At 40.3% G+C, this 18,549-nt stretch overlaps 1 protein-coding gene across 1 annotated transcript in view; it reads left to right on the top strand.

Moving 5' to 3' along the window:
- The window catches only part of ATRN (attractin), a 118,868-nt gene that overhangs the window by 91,084 nt on the left and 9,235 nt on the right, over positions 1-18,549 (top strand). Inside the window, exons 26-27 of the mRNA XM_009882542.1 lie at positions 251-329; positions 12,575-12,682. Of these exons, the coding sequence (XP_009880844.1) occupies positions 251-329; positions 12,575-12,682 (187 nt within the window). The remainder of the gene's footprint in view (positions 1-250; positions 330-12,574; positions 12,683-18,549) is intronic.

Here is an 18,549-nt window from a genome sequence, read left to right as displayed (position 1 = left end):
AGGAGGTCAAATAGATAACTTTAGAACAACAGTTTTCTCTGAAAATAGATGTACATCATTTCTCACCAGGTGTCACGAGCATTGAACTGTGCAAAACACTTTGCACTGCTGTATTATCTTTCATCAAAGTACCTCTAAGTATTATATGAACTTTTAGTCTAGTTTTTTTGATTTGCTAGAGTTTTTCAGCTGTCGTTATGTTATGAACAAGGACAATAAGATTTTTATTTTTTTTTTTTCCCCTTTACAGTTGTTTCCTGTCTTTGCTCCTGGTGGCAGCTGTGGTTTGGAAGATTAAACAAAGTTGCTGGGCATCACGACGAAGAGAGGTTGAAATGACAAAATCGAATGCTATCTCTTAAATGACTTTTTTATAGTTGTTCTCTCTTGTATTTATTCACATACGCATAGCATTAACCTTCAATTAAGGATAAGCTCCACTAACCTGTAAATGCTTCTGTTTGGGGATGTATAATAGTGTACTTTTGACTACAGTTTCAGTGACAAATGATGCTATTTTAGTATCCTGATGCTGCAGTTATTGTGAAGCACAAAAAAACAGGGGTGAATGTCCTACATTCCCAGAAATTGGGTTCTAGACAGCATAAATACAAAACCATCGCAAATTAGGAGATTCTTTACATCTGTTTTGAAAGAGGAAGTTTCTGCACTGCAGCTCTGAACCACAATAGCTCCCGTTTTAATCTGTTAAAAAAAAAAAAAAAAGGCTAATCCCTGTTTGCAAACTGAAAGTTTATCTAAATGTTTTGGGGTGGTTGTGTGTTTGTTTTTCCCTGGAACATAGTAACATAAGAGAAAGGTGGGAGAAGCCACCCACGATTCGCAAAGCTGTAGTGTACTACCTAAAAAGGCAACTATTAGTGCTAGAGCTTTCTTCTCTTCACCTAGTCATGGACCATGCTAGCTTCCCAACTTTTTCTTGTTTGCAGCATATAAAAAATTTGTTCTGTAAACCCCCTAAATATGGTTCCTCCTTGTTTATTTATCCCTGATGCGTTTGGTGATTTTTTTTTTTTTTAACCACGCTTTATTCCTGCTTCTCAGTTGAAGCTGATTTCATGTTACACCTTAAGCACAAAGGGTGACCAAGATAGAATGGCCAATGTGTTCTCACTCAGTAGCATAAAGAACATGTCCTTATTTCTGATTTTTAAGCATAAATGCAGAGATGTGTAGAGAAGCAAGCCCTGTGTGCTGCAAGGCAGACGACTGCATGTCCCTGGGGTTTTCTTGCTGTGGTAAACACTAAAACCGTGGAAGGCAAAGCCCTGTATAATGTACAAATACAGCAGAGGTTAGGCTGGGTTGTGCCTGGGATTATTTGCAGGAGCTTTGTTTGGTACAATCTGTTAACTTGTATGCAAAATGAGAGAAGCCAGACTTTATTGAAGTGAGTCTATGCGCGCTTTCTATATGTAGTCTATACATATAGACATTGTCTATACGTTGTCACCCCAGACCAGATATGCTTTCCTAAGGAGTGAGGTGTGTTTCTGTCCTGCTTTTAAATTTTAGGGTGAAATCTGTCCATTCCCATAGATTTTCATTTTTTTTTTCCTCCCAGCTGTCCTGCTGGGATGAAGCTCTTGGCAGCTGCAGGCACCCAGCTGTGTAACCGTTCTGTTCAAGGGTGTTTTATTCATACGTAGTAGTTGATCAGGAGTATTCTGGGGATCAGTTTTTACAGTGCCCATTCTGTGCAAGCACCCATCTCTTGCATGTCTTCAAAGAAGTCTGTATCTGGTTGTACTTTCCAGTACGGTAGTGGGAATAGTAGAAATATATTCAATTTGAGGATCTCCTTTCTTATAATAAAGCAGGATGATGTCTGATAACTCTTTTCTTGCTCTTTCTGCTTCAGATGTTTTCGCTTTTACTAGGGAACTCAAATGCATAATATAATCAGTGGGTTTCGAACAGATAACCCTTAGAAATAATTTAAGTCTTTGAGCTTTTCTGTGTTCTCTGAAGGTAGATAAATTTTGACTAGGGTGGCTGGTTTTTTCCTTCTCACTTTCTTGGCAAGAAAGTAAGCTGGAGTCAGCATAACATTCCCTGTTGGCTCCTGAGGTTAAACGTTATCTAGGAATGTATAAGGAATATAGACTGAGAAGTAAATACTGTGCTTTGGAGCTCAGTTAAAATATTTTACCAGTGGCCTAAATGAAAAATGTCTCTATAAATTAAGTTACTTTGAGACTGATGCATGTTTTAAGGAAAAAAGCTGGAGTACTAGCAGCATATTGGCATGTTTTAGTCTTAAATTCAGTTTACATATGTGGCTATTTGACAGGCAGTTCATCAGTGTGTTCTTTTCCTGGCAGATTCCTGTCTTTTGCTGTTATTTGTCTTGCTCCTTCTTTACACCTAGTGACTGTATTGTAGTTCAGAGATCTCTGCTATTCCATTCCTCTTTTATTAGAAATACTTGTAAAACTTGAGGAGACTGTTTTAATTTTTTGCCATGCCATTATTAGATATATTAATAAAGACCGTCTCCAGAAACAAGTCTGCCCAAAAATTCTTTGACTTTCTGGTATTATCGAAGATGATAATAGCTTGCCGGGATTTTTTTTTTTTTTTATATGGACTCTCAATAAATCCTAGCAAAGCTCTCTTTAAACATCAGTAGTTAAAATAATGATTAATAGCTATTTGTTACACTGGAAGTTTTAAGTGTATACAAGTTTACCCCTGTGTTCTGAGGATGTTTCTGAAGTGTATGATTTTTAGATTTGCCCTTTTTCCTTCCTTTGGAGGTGGCTGTTCTCTTTGGTTTTCTCCACTTCCCTTGACAGGAGTCTTGGGTCACAGAGTTTGCAGGCTGGACTGGGAAAAAACGATCTTTGTTTATCACTTTTCTTTCCTCTGTAAACTGCTGATGCAATTGATAGAGGCCACCTCCACCACCTCCTCCCATCATATTACAATTTGGAGGCTGGGTGAAAGGAAAGGTGATTAAGCACCAGTGGAAGGACACCTGATTCAGACAGCATATTGTAAGCTGTAAGTTAATATATGCTGCAGCCCTGCAGGAAGATATTTCTCCAGTTTGGGCTATATTTGTAGAATTAGTCAAGTTACAGTCACCCGTCTCCCATGGGTTGTGCTGTAGTAATTCTGTGCTTGTTCTCTAATCTTAATCCAAAAATAAGTAAAATATAATGCAATCTGCAGGTAATTCCCAGCTATCAATCACTTCTTCTTCCAATATAAGCCTTGCAAGCGCCTAGCTTCTTATCACAACGCAGAGTGAAAAGTAGATAGCTGAAACTTAATCTGAGATATGTATAGGATGGAAAAGGGAGTGTGTTGAAAGGTCTAGTAGTCAAAATTATTCAGACAATATTGTTTGGAAAATGTGCTGGGAGAAGTTGTGCGGCTGTGCTTGGTGTATCAGGTTTATGGAACAGTTCAGCATCATTTGCTAAACTAAATTTGCATTACTCCATACTGAGAAAGCAGTGTACCACAAATTCAGAACCTACATCAGAATCCTGTAAAATGTATAAGATTCTCTGTTGGGTGGTGGTTTTTTTTTTCCCTTTCTGCAGCTAATCCTCTTTGACCAGCTGCTTGCACGTGTCAGTGCTGATGTTCCTCAGCTTTCTGGCTAACGGGTCTTTTGGGTGTGCAAACATGGCATATCAAATGTATAGTTGTAGGAAGATGAGTTTGGAGCACTGAGCAAAAGTTCAGGCCTTGCAGAGAATAAAACTTGACCTGTAGTAAAAATGGGAACAATTTGTGTCATATCAGGCATGGAGGAGATGGGATTGTAAATTGTGTGTTTATTCCCTCTCCAGTGAGCACCAAGTTTAAGTATGTTCAGACATCTTAAAGAGGGAAAATGGAAATAAAAAGGCAGCTTTTATAGGAGTCTTAGGATGAGGTGAATGACATTAGGAAATAGGGATAGGAGACCTTTCTATCTTGTCTCTAGAAAGTGACATGTTAAATGTATCAAGGTGGTAATAGAGAATAATGCACAAAATACGAGGGTGGCATTAGAAACTTAATATGCCCATCTGCTGTCGTGAATCTTCTGTCCTATTGTGTTATTTTAGCATCCAAGTTCCATTCTTTTAACCCTCAGCCTGCTTCTTCTCCTCCACTTTGAGCAGTATCTCCTCTTAACGTTTCCAGCAAATGGAGCGCGGATAGTTATTTGGCCAACCCAGTGTAACTGTCTGCGTGAGGGTCAGCTGGATCACTTTCTGTGCCCCATTGGGATGTGTTGGGAGCATCAGCATCAAGCACATACAGAGATAACTAAATTTGGGTGTCTAGAGCTCAACTGCACCCTTAACATACATAAAACTTTCTACATTTCTCTTCCTTTCTTGCCAAGACTATCTAGGGCTGAACTCTGTGTGCACTTGCCCAACTTATTCAGGGTGGATTTTGTGTATTGATTTACTGCAGGAATTCTCCTTCTCCTTCCTGACCTCATTGCTGAAACCTTTTTCCTTCCCAAGTGTATTCAAAATGTAGCAGCGCTTCTTTTATCACTGGCACCCTCCACTGTAACATCCATGAGCACTGAATACCATTTAGGCAGGTGGATTTCTGTATCCATTTTTACAGCAAAGACTTTCCCAGGGATGTGTGCTGTGTATTATTTATTGCCCTGCCTCGTTTTCTTCCCCTTCTTGCTCTCACCTGTTAGTATTTCATTCATCTCTTACATCTTCTTTCTTAGACTGTGATTTAGGGTATCCTTTGTCAAAGAAAGGCATTCGGGATTGGAATATTTTCAAACTGTAACTGTAAATCAGAACCTTCACTGCTGTGCAGTCTCCAGTGGTGTCTTGGAAGGATGTGGTGTTGGCCTTATGCAAGAACAGTAAAAGGTCAGGCTACAAATGTCCCTAAATTTGGGCAGTCACAGGTGCTTTGGAGGGCTTCTAAGAAACGAGATGTGCTGGTGCTGAACTTTGCTGCTGTATTGTCCAAGCTCCCAGCAGTTGATTGGCATGTGGACCTTCTTGTTTGACAGCACCGACAGTGCTGATCAGTCTTTGTCAGGAAATAAGAAGAAAATACTACCTTGTAGTTGGTGTAGTTTTTAGAGGAAACACGAAATGGAGGAGTGAGAAGTCACGGCAAGCAGGTAACTTCTATGGAGGTCTAGATTACGTGGTCAGCACACTTAGTTGTCTCCTCAGGGTGAAATGTGAGCCTATGTATGTATTTTTTTTAAACAGTTAGGGTGGGTTTCCTTCCCAGAATACCCGTTCCCTGGAAAATAAACTGAAATGATGGTGGCTGTGGTGAATGAACTGTATGTAAATTCCCAGTTCCTATGTTTATAAGTGGAGTAATAAAACAAGACCATAGTGTTAGTATTGTGTGTAACTGGTTATTGCAGTACTGTGTCCACTCTGAGCTCAGCTATGTCTTGGGTGTTGCAGATGGTACAGAACAACACTGCAAGATTAATTTGTTATCTGGAAGATAAGCGAGAGACTAAAACATCACAAATTACTCATTTTATCCAAGGAAGAACATATTGAGATTTGATGATGTGAGTCAGCGTCTGTGAAAAGGAATCATAGAAGATTCATGATGGGATGAGGGTCTCCTAAACGATCAGCCGAAGGCAGAACACCCAGTGTCTGCAACTGGGGGTAAAAACAGTCAAAAGCTGTTTTGTTTTTCTCTTCCTTTTAATGGCAAGAGTAGCAATGCCAACAATTTATTTTTTATTTTTTTTTTTTAGAACCATGGCGCTCAGATCAGAATTTGAGTGCTTTTGGAAGGATCTTTTCTAGGTCAACCCAAGTCACGCGCCTGTGGAAATCACATGGTGCAGTTCAGTGGCTCTTGCTATGCAGGAGGTCTGATCAAATAATTGTAACTTTTTCCACTACCCCGAAATTTAAAATCTATGAATGGGAACCACCTCATAGTGCCTGTAGGCTTTTTCCAAAATACAAATGCTCTGTGCTCTCTGCAGTGATCTATGTGGCTTCGGTCACCAACTGAAGGAAATTATAGCAGAAATAGGAGGTGCCCTGAAGAGGAAAAACTATTAATGAGAAAAATATTAATGTTGACAAGAGATTCCAGCTCAGGGGGAAATTGATGGTCTGTTTTTGTTTGAACGTGCTACTGTCACTTCTGTGCCTAATTGAGCTCATCTCTGGTTGAACGTGCAGATGGTCAGTTACAGCTGACCATTTGTAACTTTAATGTGCCCATGTAGGACAACATCATGTCAGGTTGGAAATCGCATCTGTAGTGTTGGCATCCAAGTCAGGTCTTCCTACATAGTCTTCAGTGGTGTTGCAACTAAAGAATTAAGTTGGTTTTAGTATATCCCGAAAAAGAACTCTTGGCCAATATTTGCAATGATGAAGCCAGGCTATCAAGTCTAGCTCTAGGAGAGTTCAGCCTTGTTTAAAAACTGTAGGTATATTGAAGCTGTTGTCATTTCACACTCCTAGGTCTCTCTCTGATGATAGGAATCAGTGGTACAGGTATCTAATTTAGCTATTTGGAAAAATCAGGGAGAGAAGCAATGTTGTGTAATTATGCTAGAAGAGCTGTAGTCAATCAAACGTGCACTCTGCTATTCTGTAATTATCTGGTATTGGTATATATTTTAGTCTGCATGGACTATAGACTTCTGGTCTTTTAAAAAGAAATGATATCTTATTCTTCTTATTAAAGGTCAGGTTTTCTGTGCCCTCCTACGGGGCATGATTATGATGAATAACTTACCTTAATCAGCCCTGAATTAAATATCTTCTGTCACTCCAGCATGGGGCAACTTCCCAGCAGCTTTGCTTTCTGGTTTGTTATAGTTTTGAAGTGTGGAAATGCCTGTTGAAGCATTTGAACATTAATTCTCTCCTCCTCTCTCTTTCAACATAGCCTGTAAAGTCAGTTACAAAACTAATTAGCTAACATTAATATGTGCACTGCTCTAGGGGCTTAAAAACTTAATTTTCAGTGATGATGGAAGTGTCAGAGAAAATTGTTTGTTTGTTGACTTACATGGTAGTTAATGTAATTGTAGCTAATGCTTTAAATCACTTATTTCTGAGACAACGCGGCTCATCTTTGTGAACTATTTGTATCTTATGCGGTTCTTTGCTGATGCCCCTTTTTATTTTGGAGTAGGTAATTCCACTGACTTCTCTGTCCCCTTTCCCCCAAGGTCACCATGTAAGTATAATGTAAAGCAAAGGTTCCCACACCAGGATATATATGTTACTTCAAGTAATGCACGGTGATGCCTGAGCACCCGTCCTTACTGGCCACGTAGACGTGCAGCTCCACGTAGCTGCTGTTGCCACTGCCACTGGGAAGGACACCTTCTCCAAAGGCTCCTTGGGAACCCCAGGAGCCCCAGGAGGGTTCGTGTCCCCTTCCCACGCTGCCTGGCGGCAGCCTGCAAGCTGCAGTTTTGGCAGATGTCATTACAGGAGAGCTCTGGGACAAGTTTAAAGTTAGTCATGCAGCAGTGCCTGGAAATAGGTAGTTGATAGTTTATGTGCGTACACAAATATGTATTTGTGCACAAATGGGACGAGCCACCTTCTGAATTCAAATGAAGCTCTTAAAGCAATTCAGGATGTGAAGGAATAAGCTCAAAATGCCTGTCTACCAGTGCAACCACTCCACCCAGTATGTTTTGGAAGGACAGGAGTGCTCTTCATCCTCTGACCTCAACAAAATCACTGTGAATTTGGTTAGCAAGTGGCCAAGTCAGAGCTCATAAGCCTTGCTGGGAGAATTTTGTTACCCTTTGCTTAGTGTATGCAGCAAGACCTTTAGATATTTGATTAGGTTGTGTGTTTTATACATTGTGCAGAGCCTTGGAGGGAACACACGAGAGGACTGACACACTTTAGTAACTTTACAGAACTGAAGCTATTTAAAAGACTGCTCAGGAAGAAGAAGAAAACTTTGTTCTGCTTCCTTATCACCCTCTGTTTAGCTCTGGTTGGAAGGCAATTCAGGGTTTCTGAATCCAGGTTGGAGAATAGCATCTTTACACTCTGCCTGGTAGAGCTGCCCACTTCGGATTTGTACAGGAAAATCCCAAATATTCTGTTCTGTCCCAAAATATTTTTTATCCTAAATGTCTTAAACAAGAAGAGTACAAATCAGTTTCTTTCCTCATCTTCTTTATCTTTCGTCTATTTCCATGACTCTGGAGCTGTGACTCGCTGTTGTTTGTGCAGTCTCTGGGTTTTAGCCCACAGGACCATTTTATCTTTGCAATACAGACAGAGTAGTGGTTCAAAACACATGGCCATTCTCAGAATATCCTGTTTTTTAAAGTTGGCTGTGGACAGCATGGAGAACACAGCACAGCTGCTGATCTTGCTTGTTCATAAGACAGTGAGCTTGATTTTTTTCCATGACAGTACGCAAACATGGCACTAGACCGTTGTAACCTTAGCTTTGGAACACCATCCCAAATTCATTGCACCCTCAAAGGCTGTAATATGAATCCTCAAAGGATGACTTCTAATTGTACTTGTCTCATCGAAGTGAAGGAACGTGTAGCTTGCTCTGTTGAAATATCTTCAGCAAAAGTTCCTCTAAAACCAACTTGTTATCTCCTGAGGATAAACCAACAAGCTATAGGTCCAGAAGGAGCTGAATTTCAGAAAAGCTTTGAAGGATTAGATTTACAAATTCCCTGGGGAAAAAAAAAATGTTGATAAGACTATTGGTGGTTTCTGGCTCCCCTTTTTAAAGTTCACCTCCTTTGACCGTAGACTGGTGTAATGGTACCAGACGTTCCTGCTGTTTTCCTGAGTATGTCCCGTCTGCTGGAAGTAACTTTGCTCCCTTTCCTGTGGGGTCCTGCTTGCTTCTCTTTCACTCTACCTTAAAATAAAAGCTCATCCATGCCCGTTGTTCTCTTAGCACACCCATGGTTTTTTCCTCCTTGAGTTTCTGCATTTTTGCTTCTCATCTCTGTTGAAAATTGAGATGAAATACTCATGTAAAAACTTGAGATCGTTACAAGTTCTAGATAGCTCTTTTTGCTCAGCTTTTTCTTTTTTTTTTTTTTTTTAATGCCATTCTTTGTAAGGAGCAAATGAGATCCAAAACGTGTGGCTTTCTTCTGGAAAAAATGACGTCCTTTCATGGCTGAAAATATCAGAGCCCTGTCCCGAAAGGTACCACATCCCTGTGCTCATAAAAGAGACTCTGCAGGGGGCAATTGCTGAGATGGATGGTAGCAGGATGGTTATACAGCAACTGGTGACTGCTTTATTACGGTGTATAAAATGTTCGGGCTTTTCTTGTCAGAAAACACAGCATAGGTTATATTAGTCAATTAACCTGGTAACCCGAATGGCTGTTTTTCTTCCATGTGAGAGCCTGTGCTACTGCGCAAAAAGGTTTTCCTCAATTCCTCTGGCGGTTTTTCTCCCATCGGTAATACACTGTTCATTTTAGATTATCCGTTACTCAACATGTATGACTTTCAAGAATCACTGGTATGAAACACTGCATTTCTGCACCGTTCGCTCCTGGATGCGCACCTCTAGTCCTGGGCACTATGAGATGAGCAACCTCGGTGGTCCCCCGTCCCCCCTGCTGTTTTTCTCCCCCACCTCAGACTGTTGTGTTTGTTTATTGTCAGGTTCTCTTAGTGTCTGGTTGCACCAAAACCTTCAGATGTCATTTCAACACTTCCCATTCTGCGATTTGCTTTAACTTGTGGGTTTTTTGGAAGGAGTTTTTCTACTGATAGTGGGGAAAAAAAAAACCAACCCAAACCAATGCAAATGAAAGTTGTGCAGGTTCTCAGAGTTTGCGGTTATTACTTAAATATTAAAGGCCAGTGGTGTGTTCCAATACACACTTTTAGATGTGGTTTTATTGTAAGCCTATCAAACATTTTGCCTTTAAAATCCTCTTCAGACTGAAGTGATTTAACATATTCCCAGGTTGTCCTATTAATTGTGTGATCTAGAAACCAAAGGTTTGCTTGAAAGAGTATTGAGGTTCATTATTTTAAATCTCAGAAAGCCAATCATTAGGAGTGAGGGTAAGCCAGGTTTTAGAGTATCCTGATGTTAACTGCTGCTGATTTCTAATGACATGCTCAATGTCTGGCGAGGGAAATGGCACAATTTCTCCCTTACAACATAATAAAATCTTTTAATTAAAATTTTGACACACCAAACAAATAATTGAAGTATATATACACGCACAGGTTAAACATGCACAGTGCATGCCTTGGGGGATAGAGTGACATTCTGGTTACAGAGCAATTATTTCTCAAATTTATTCTTAATTTGGGGAGAGAATTGGTTTTGTAACATGACTTGTGCTACATCGGAAACCGGTGTTAGGAAAAGGATGTTCTCCCTTAAGCTTTTCCTGCTTTGGTTGCAGCTTGGACCTTTGGTTTTACCTGGTTTGGCCACTGTTCTGCTAAGAGTCAGCTGGCTTTGGGACAATCCCAAAAGCGATGGCGTTTCTTGGCCAGTTCAGTGAATGAAGGCAATAACATTGCTGTCTGTATTGCTTTTCCCATTGCTCCTGTTACAGCGCTCTGAGGCATCTCTCTCTGCCTTCACAGCGCTGCTCAAGGGTTTATTTCTTGAAGGTACTATTGACTCCAGTAGGAGTCATGTTGCCAAATTGCACATTTTCTCTAGTAATCTAAACTTCCTTCAAAGAGCTAATAGCTTTTAGTTTGTAAGTCTCTTGGACATCTTCATCAGGACAGCTTGTTCTTTGATTTTATAGCCATTAAACAAAGCACTTTATGATAGCTGAAGGGGACAATTGCAGGAACAACAACCCAGCAATCTGTTTCACACTTGCTTTAGTCTGCAATCTGCTGGTGTGCTTTAAATATTCAAAAACTCCTCGTGTTCTTTTACCCAAGTGTGAGTTACACGCAAGTTTGCTTGCAAATGCTTAGTACAGCTCTGTTTGTGTGAATTCGTTGGGTTTTTTGCTTTGTGACAGTATCTACAATCTGCTCAAAAATGCCTTTTTTTTTTGCCTTTTTTTTTTCTTTCAGAAAGTAAGCAAAATTTTGCCACTCGCCTTCTACAGCAGTAAAATTTTGTATTTTTTTTATTAGACTGAGAACCATAGAGGCTTATATACCCCCCCCAAGCTTAGTTCCATTGCCCATCGTGCCTTCCTGCCGCCTTGCCTGAACCCCAAGCTTGCAGAGACAGTCTTCCAGCTTTCTGCATTAAAAAGAAACCCCACCCCAAAACTAAAAGATACCTTGGCAAAGAAAAGATCATACAAGGTTTATGAGTTCAAGAAGATGGTAATGTAATTAGTTTTGTCCAAACGAATGGCACGCTGGATAGCAGCATCTTCCTTTCGCCTGTGTGCTGTGTCCCCTTCTGCTGCGCTGGGTGGCAGTTATTCAGGGCACGAGGCATTTTGTGGTGTTTTCTTTAGTACTTTTTGAGTGCTGTAAATGATCAGTTAGGGCTTGGAGCGTCAAATTGCCTAGAATTAATGGGGAAATGCGGGTGGTGGTGATGGGAAGTATAGAGGGCATTTGGTGATGCCTCAATCTAGTGTGAAAACAGAGTATAACTAGTATTGCTGCAGCCAAGTAGTAATGCTAAATGCGTAAAGCTGGGTACAACAAGTAGTTTAGGCAGTTGCTGCACTTAAGGTCAAGACTACTGTTTTTTTTACATGCTATACAAAGTGTGTGCTGCTTCTCTTATTAAAGAGGGGCACCGAGTCACATCAGACCCTCTGCTTCTGGGAATTGGGGTTATGGCTTCTGCATCCACTTACAGGTTGCGTAGCTTGCTGTTAGTATAAGAGATTAGCCGCTGAAGCCAAAAAGAAGCATGTCCACAGCTCAGCTAAAATTGAAATGCTGTTTCCAGCCCAGCCATATAGGAAGGGTCTCTTTTTTTTTTTTGTGCTAAAAAAAGGGACCTGCATCGTAATGCTTAAAAGTGCTTAAGAGTACAATAAAAAGATGTCTTGTGTCATGAAGGCTTGCAGAGATTTACTATGGAAAAGGTTTTCTATTTTAATAAAACATATTGCAACAGGGACATGCTTGCCATTTGATACATTTGCTGCATTCAGAAAAGAAACAAACAGTAAAAAAAGATGATTATTCAATAGACGCCTGACAGCATTTTGCTAGTGCTGTTATAAAAAACATCAAATTCTTTCTTACGCTAGTTACATTCTGCTGCTGGTTTAATTTTAAAATGGTTCCTACAAATCCTATGAAGTCCTCTCATGCCCCAGACAGGTGATGACAAACAACTGGGATATCACAGTTTAAAAAGTAAATAGCTGCTTTATGGAGACTTAAGCAGATGCATTTTCCCTCAGGAACGAGTCAGGCTAAGACTGTGTGTAGCTTTACTTGCAATAGCCTGTTAAATTGTAGTAATATGAATATTTACAATTATCTGTCTGTACCCTTAAGCCCGTTAAGACACCAGGAGGTTATTTTTCCATATTCATTGATATCCCTTCGTATTGGGTAAAACCTCTCAGATACATGTTTTTTTCATCTTTGTGTTGGAACAATATGATAATAATATTTTTCTGTTTATTAAATTAGCAACTACTCCGTGAGATGCAACAGATGGCAAGTCGCCCCTTCGCCTCCATCAACGTTGCCTTAGAAACAGATGAAGAGCCGCCAGATCTCATTGGGGGAAGCATAAAGGTGAGAGCTGGTGCTTTAGGATGGTCCTCACCATAATTAATCATAGATGCTTGTTTTAAACTGTGGTTAACACAGTAATCCCAAATCCTCTATTTGTTATATACCTGCAAGAACCTGTAAGTCCGGGAGGTCCATTAGATAATATTTTTATTTGCTTTTATCCCTTCAGATATGCATTTACAACTTTTGGGCTGGTTTAGATAAAAGTTACGCTGTTGTAGGGGATGAGATTTTGTGTTTGCCTTGTTAGTTTTTATGCCTTGTAATAGAGAAGAATGCAGCTTTACACAGTAGAACATTTGGCTAGAAATAGCTATAGGTGCTGCAAATAGAAACGATTTTTCTGTGATATCTCGAAGCAAACAGGAATATAATCATGCCTGTGTACTGTAACAGTGTTAACATATTTCTGATTATAAGTATATGTTCAAATACATCTTGTGATACTCAAATAGGATTGTGGAGAAATGATTGTCTTACTCCAGGCTGGCATGTTCTTAGACACAATGCATTGTATTTTTAGGAAAAGCATAATTTAAAGGAGACTAACGAATTAAAAGATCTTTTGAATGTGATGCTTTGACTAGCAGACTTGCATACAAAAAGAAAAAATTAATAACCTGAGAACAACACTGATTATTTTTCTTTCCTGTCTAAGGTAGTTGTTTTATTTTGTTTAGACTTCAGTTTTTTGGAAATCGTCCTCATTAGTCCAGGCACAAAGTTTCTCACTTTCTATTACTGTGATGAGAAAGCAGGTTATGCTTTTCTGTAAAAAATGTGTGTACTTTAGTTACTGTAAAGCACATGAAAACAATCTAACCTGAGAACTTCGGTTTGGTGAGTAATAATATTTAAGTCTTGGCCTTTGTATCACGAAATGCCACCATTAAGTTTGCTTAGTGCTTTATCTTCAGCTGTTCTTATTTATGTGTGAATATTGTCTTTCCTGCCAACTTGTAACTCTTTTTCCACCTGATTGGTGTCTTCTGGCATGTTCTGGTTGGACACTATGTAGAAGAAGCTTTTCAATATATTGTCTTAGTTTCATTATTTGTTTGGGTTATTTACTGTGTTCCATCCAAACCTCAGTCTCAAGCTTGAATGATTACTGTGATTGCCCCACATTTGAGTGCTTCATTAATGGTTACCTTTCTCTGAATTCAGGGGTTATTTTCCCTGTTTAGCAGAGATGAACATTGGAATGTAGTGAAAATAAAGTAAAATTTGCAAAAGCACACAGTAATTTGGGGTAACTGAGTGACTGGGCAGCAAAGCTGACCTGTCACTCCCACCTCTCCTTGGAGGCTCTGAGTGGTTCTAGTCCCTATTGACTTTCATTTGACTCCAAATAATTCAGTTTTTCTGAGTTTTTACAATTTCTGTACTTGTGTTATGAGGATGGCAGGCATTGGAAGTCATTAGCTGCTAATAGCTCGCCAAGACTTTGAATTACATGCTTGTAAAATTGGATTATCGCTCAACAAATTAGAATAAGCCTTTTTTTTCATTGCTTCATCGAAGATGCCATAGGATGTGTATGGATGTTCCCGTTGGACTGGAGGCAGATTTGAGAGGCTGTAGCCTGGCTGCTGATGTTTTGGGTTGCAGTCTATCTGTCAGGGGGCAATTCCCTTCCCCTCTTTCCATTTTCTGGAAATAAGCTAACTAAAAGCACCTCTTCTTTGGGATCGGGGTAGAACAAAGCTGTCCCAAACTTTTTGATCTCCCGGACAAGTTTGTCTGCACTCAAAAATGACAGAGAAGATAGTAAACTTTGAATCTCTTATGTTCTGATTAGTGTGTTTTTTCTCCTCTTGTTCAGCTGGCAGTGCTTTTACCTTTTTCATTTGGGCTTTGTTGTTCACTTTCTCCTCTGTACCTCTCTGCTTTTTGTTTTCTTCTCAGTTTCTTCTTTGATTATAGGAATGTTGAACTCTTCTCTTTTGAAGTGTGTCCATAGACAGCACTGCAGACAGGATTTCATCTTTCTCTCACTTGCAGCTATGCCTCCTTGCTTTCCCATGTCTGCTGTCATCTTCCGTATCTCATTTGTCTGACCTCCTTGGGTTACTCAAGAACTGATGAAGAAGCCAATTTTAAGCATAATAAGTAAGACTGTGGACAGATGTCCTTTTTGAGACCCAGAAATTGTTACCAACTGCTAATTGCCCTCTGTGCTGATAACTCATAGAAATGTTTCTAAATCCACTTCAAGCATAAATGAGATGGTCTGATTCAGGCAAATTGCACAAATCTTGTACAGTAACCTGGAGCCAAGTAGGGAACATGGACGTGGACTGGTGTGGCAGCAGTCTTCATCTGCTGGAAGATCTGGGTGCAGAATGAGGATGCTTTTCCATGACAAGGATAGGCACTTAATTTTTGGGGGGGGTTATATCGTTTTTTATCATCTTGGAGAATCTGAATGGGGGATAAAAGTATGTATAAAAGTTTGGAATGTTTCAGCAGAGTTGAAGTCACATGGAGAGGAGGCTCAGGAAGCTTGTGGGTTGTGAGCAACTTAAGGAATGCTGCTTCTGAGATAGTCTGGGCTGTTGCATGCTGCATATAAATGAATTTAAATAGAAGTGGAAAAAGCTGTCTCAATACCTATGGGGTCAGCTTTGTGTTTTCTCCTCATCCTTTTTGCATCTACATGGGAAAAAAGCTCATAGCAGGAGGGAACTGCAGGAGGATGGGTTGGGATGACACAGAATTGTAGAACTGCATTTGTCTTAGTGTTTTGTCTGTTCTTTAATTATTAGCTGAGAAAAGAGTCAAGAGAATTGTTGCTACATGGTTGGACTGTAAGTCATTCTCCAGTTGCTCTGCTTTTCACTGTGTCAAAATTTGAGAGCCTTCGTTTTAATGCAAGAAATCCAGACTTGAGTTATCATAAATGCATTGGTGTTTTTCCTTCTCCATGTGAATCAAAGCCTTTGGTTAATAACGAGTTTATTTGAGGGTTACAAAGGAGAAGTGGAAAATGGGACGTCTTGTCTGCAAGGGATTAATTTCCTTTTCCATTGTGCATAGCCAATTGGCAGCCAGTGTCAAGCTAGTTCCAGCCTAAGCTAATGTTTTCCAGCTGGACAGTATTAGAACCGTGTTTTCAATTAGTATTTTTCCTGGGGTACTTAGAAGTAATAGAAAGTGAATTACCTGCAGGGAAACTATTCATATTATAGTCTGCAGCTAGGCAACACGTATCTCGCTGCTTTGGTTTATTTCCCACTCAACAGATACCCAGTGGATCGCAAATCTACCACTAAATTTGCTTAGTTATTACAAAATCCATTGGCTTTTCTCTGCTGCTTTTTGTGCATTCTGAGGTGCTGCCTATCGCAATTTTTTTTTTCCTAAGAGTATTTAGTGTCCCTGGGTATCTAGGACTCATCCAAGTGTCTGAACTGGTATTATGGCAACTAAGGCTTTTTTAGGTCTTGTTATCTAATTAATCCAAGTCTTGTAGTCCTCTGCAACGATTTTTAGAAGAAGCTTTCCTGAAAGAATTTGGGAAGTTTATAATTTTAACTTTGATTTCCTAGTATCTTGAAGTTGGTGAAGACATGAAGCTAAGGCTTGTAGATTCTTGGCAAAAACACACACACAGCATATCAAGCAAATGCTTAGCTTGAGCAAAACACCTACAGCATCAACAAGAAAATTCTTGCACTAGAAAAAACTATCCTTAAGTTGGGAAAAAAAACCCAACCCTGTCTTGGAAGCTTTTGGAGGATTTGAAAAACACTCTTGTAAAAGAGAGCGTTTGCCTAGTAGAGCTGGTCTGTAGAGCAGCCTTTGCTGTGCTGTGTTTAGGGATCTGATGTGTGAAGCCAGTGCTAAGAGGTGATTATTTTTGCATCCATGATCGACAGGCTGACCACATCTATAGTTGCCTAAATGGAATGAGAGGAAGTATTTGGTGAGCAAAATCCTTCTGAGGTTCAATTAGCATGTTCTGTACCTTCATGTCGACACGCATTTAATTCTGCTGTGTTAAGCTTCTGAAGGCAAAATAGCTTCACTACAAATCCTTAATCAGAGATCAGCTCGCCAAGCTGGCTGATTCCTTAAAAATAGCAGAAGAACTGATGGAAAATAGCATCTTACTCTAGTAATTAGTTTGCTTTGTTATGGAAGAAAGTGCTGTTGAGTGGTTTAAAGACTGCCAGAAGGTTCCATCTGTTCAAGAAGTACAGCGATGAAGTGGTGGGCTGATTTAGGAGTGGGTAAGGGGTACCACAGATTTATATTTTCAGTCTACTTGTATTTCGCATTCTGAGTGGTGCCCTTGTGAAATTCCTTTTACATTGCAATGAAGTTGCGACAGTCAGTAATGAGCAGAGAAGTGAGAAGTTAGAAGCCGTGTGCCACAGAGCGATGGGTTTGGGGAAGCTGCATGGGTACCACTGCGGTGAGGAATGATTTGAAATGAAGCATCTTCCAGCTCCAGCACTTCTACAGGGCGACTTAGTTTTTACATGTAGCTCTGAGCCCTGCTATGTTGGGCTGTTTTGTGTGATGAGAGAAGTTCAGTGAAGAACAGCTAAGGGCCAAGGAACGGATCGTTTCCAGGGCTGTTATCCTGTTCTGGTTGTCACTCTTGGTGACTCATTTTCCCTTTAGTTCTCGTGTTACTGACCCATTATTAGTCCGTCAGATTCGCTGAAGGACCAGCTTCTGTGATCCCCTCCCAACTCGCTTCACTTAAAATGAGCCGAGTTAGCATGGTGAGCACAAAGTCTCCCATTTCTCATGCCACCAAGCTGAGACTGGGGGTCCTTGTGCAAGCGTGCAGATTTGGAAGGATAGCAGGCTTGGGCTGTGATGTACAAAAGTAGCCTTAAGTAGAAATGACCAGGCTATCGAGACGCATTGGAGGGGGACAGAGCAGGTTGGGGTTTTTCAGAGGTGGTATAAATGAGCTGAAAGGGTGAGACATTAGTTATCCTCTAAAGGATAGAGGAAGGTTGGAGGAAGGGGATGAAATTGTGGGGGGAAAACATAAACTGAATAATCTTAATCTGATGTGGCAGTTACTGGAGATGGTTCACACACAGCATTCGAGGTCGGAAAGGCTGGTTTTATTTCGCCTGACCTGTCTAACGCAGGCTGCTCAGGCTTGTTAGCTTGCTTTTTGAAATGCAGTTTAATTTCTAATGTATTATTTCTGGAGTTTCTAGCATTTGCTGGTTCCAGGAGCTTTTCCTTGCATTAATGCTGAGGCCTTCAAAGCACGTCAGTGTATAGCTGTCTCCTGGTCTTTAGCAAAAGCACTTCTTCCACTCATTAGACTCGGTCCGTGTGCGGGAGCAAATGGCAGGAGCCCTCCTGTTGCATCAGGGTAACGAGGGACATACAACAAGAAGCAACATCCCAGCTTGTACTTTATATTTGGTGTTAATTCCGCTTATGCTGGCCCACTTTTCTAATTCATGGAAGAGTCTATGATCCCCTTTGAAGGAGTGCCGTGCTAGATGGAGTTGCCAGTGGTAAGAAGGGAGCGTTATCTGGGCAGCTGAGGTGTGTAAAACGGATTAGCTGCACTAGAATTGCATATAGTCTGGCTGTGATCCGTACTGCGAAAGCAACAACAAAAATACCTGATAAAGCCTTCACCTAATGAATTATTTCCAGTTAACTAGTGCCGGGTATCTTGTTTTGATTTCTGTTGCAAAATTAGGGACTTGGGGGGAAACTTCTCCCACTTCCATAATATAATATGGAATATAAATATTTGGAAGGCAGCTATCATGAGATCAACAGAGACATCTGTTAAGCCTGCCTTGTATTTAGGGAATATTTGGCTGATAATTGAGATTTAACTGCTTTTTGGATTTGAAGATGGTAAATTTTTCAGC

The sequence above is a fragment of the Charadrius vociferus genome, unplaced genomic scaffold (genome assembly GCF_000708025.1).
Source record: "Charadrius vociferus isolate BGI_N301 unplaced genomic scaffold, ASM70802v2 scaffold213, whole genome shotgun sequence".
In the NCBI taxonomy this organism is placed as follows: Eukaryota; Metazoa; Chordata; class Aves; order Charadriiformes; family Charadriidae; genus Charadrius; species Charadrius vociferus.
The sequence above is the reverse complement of the archived record's forward strand: the minus strand, read 5'-3'. Positions and strand labels throughout refer to the sequence as shown.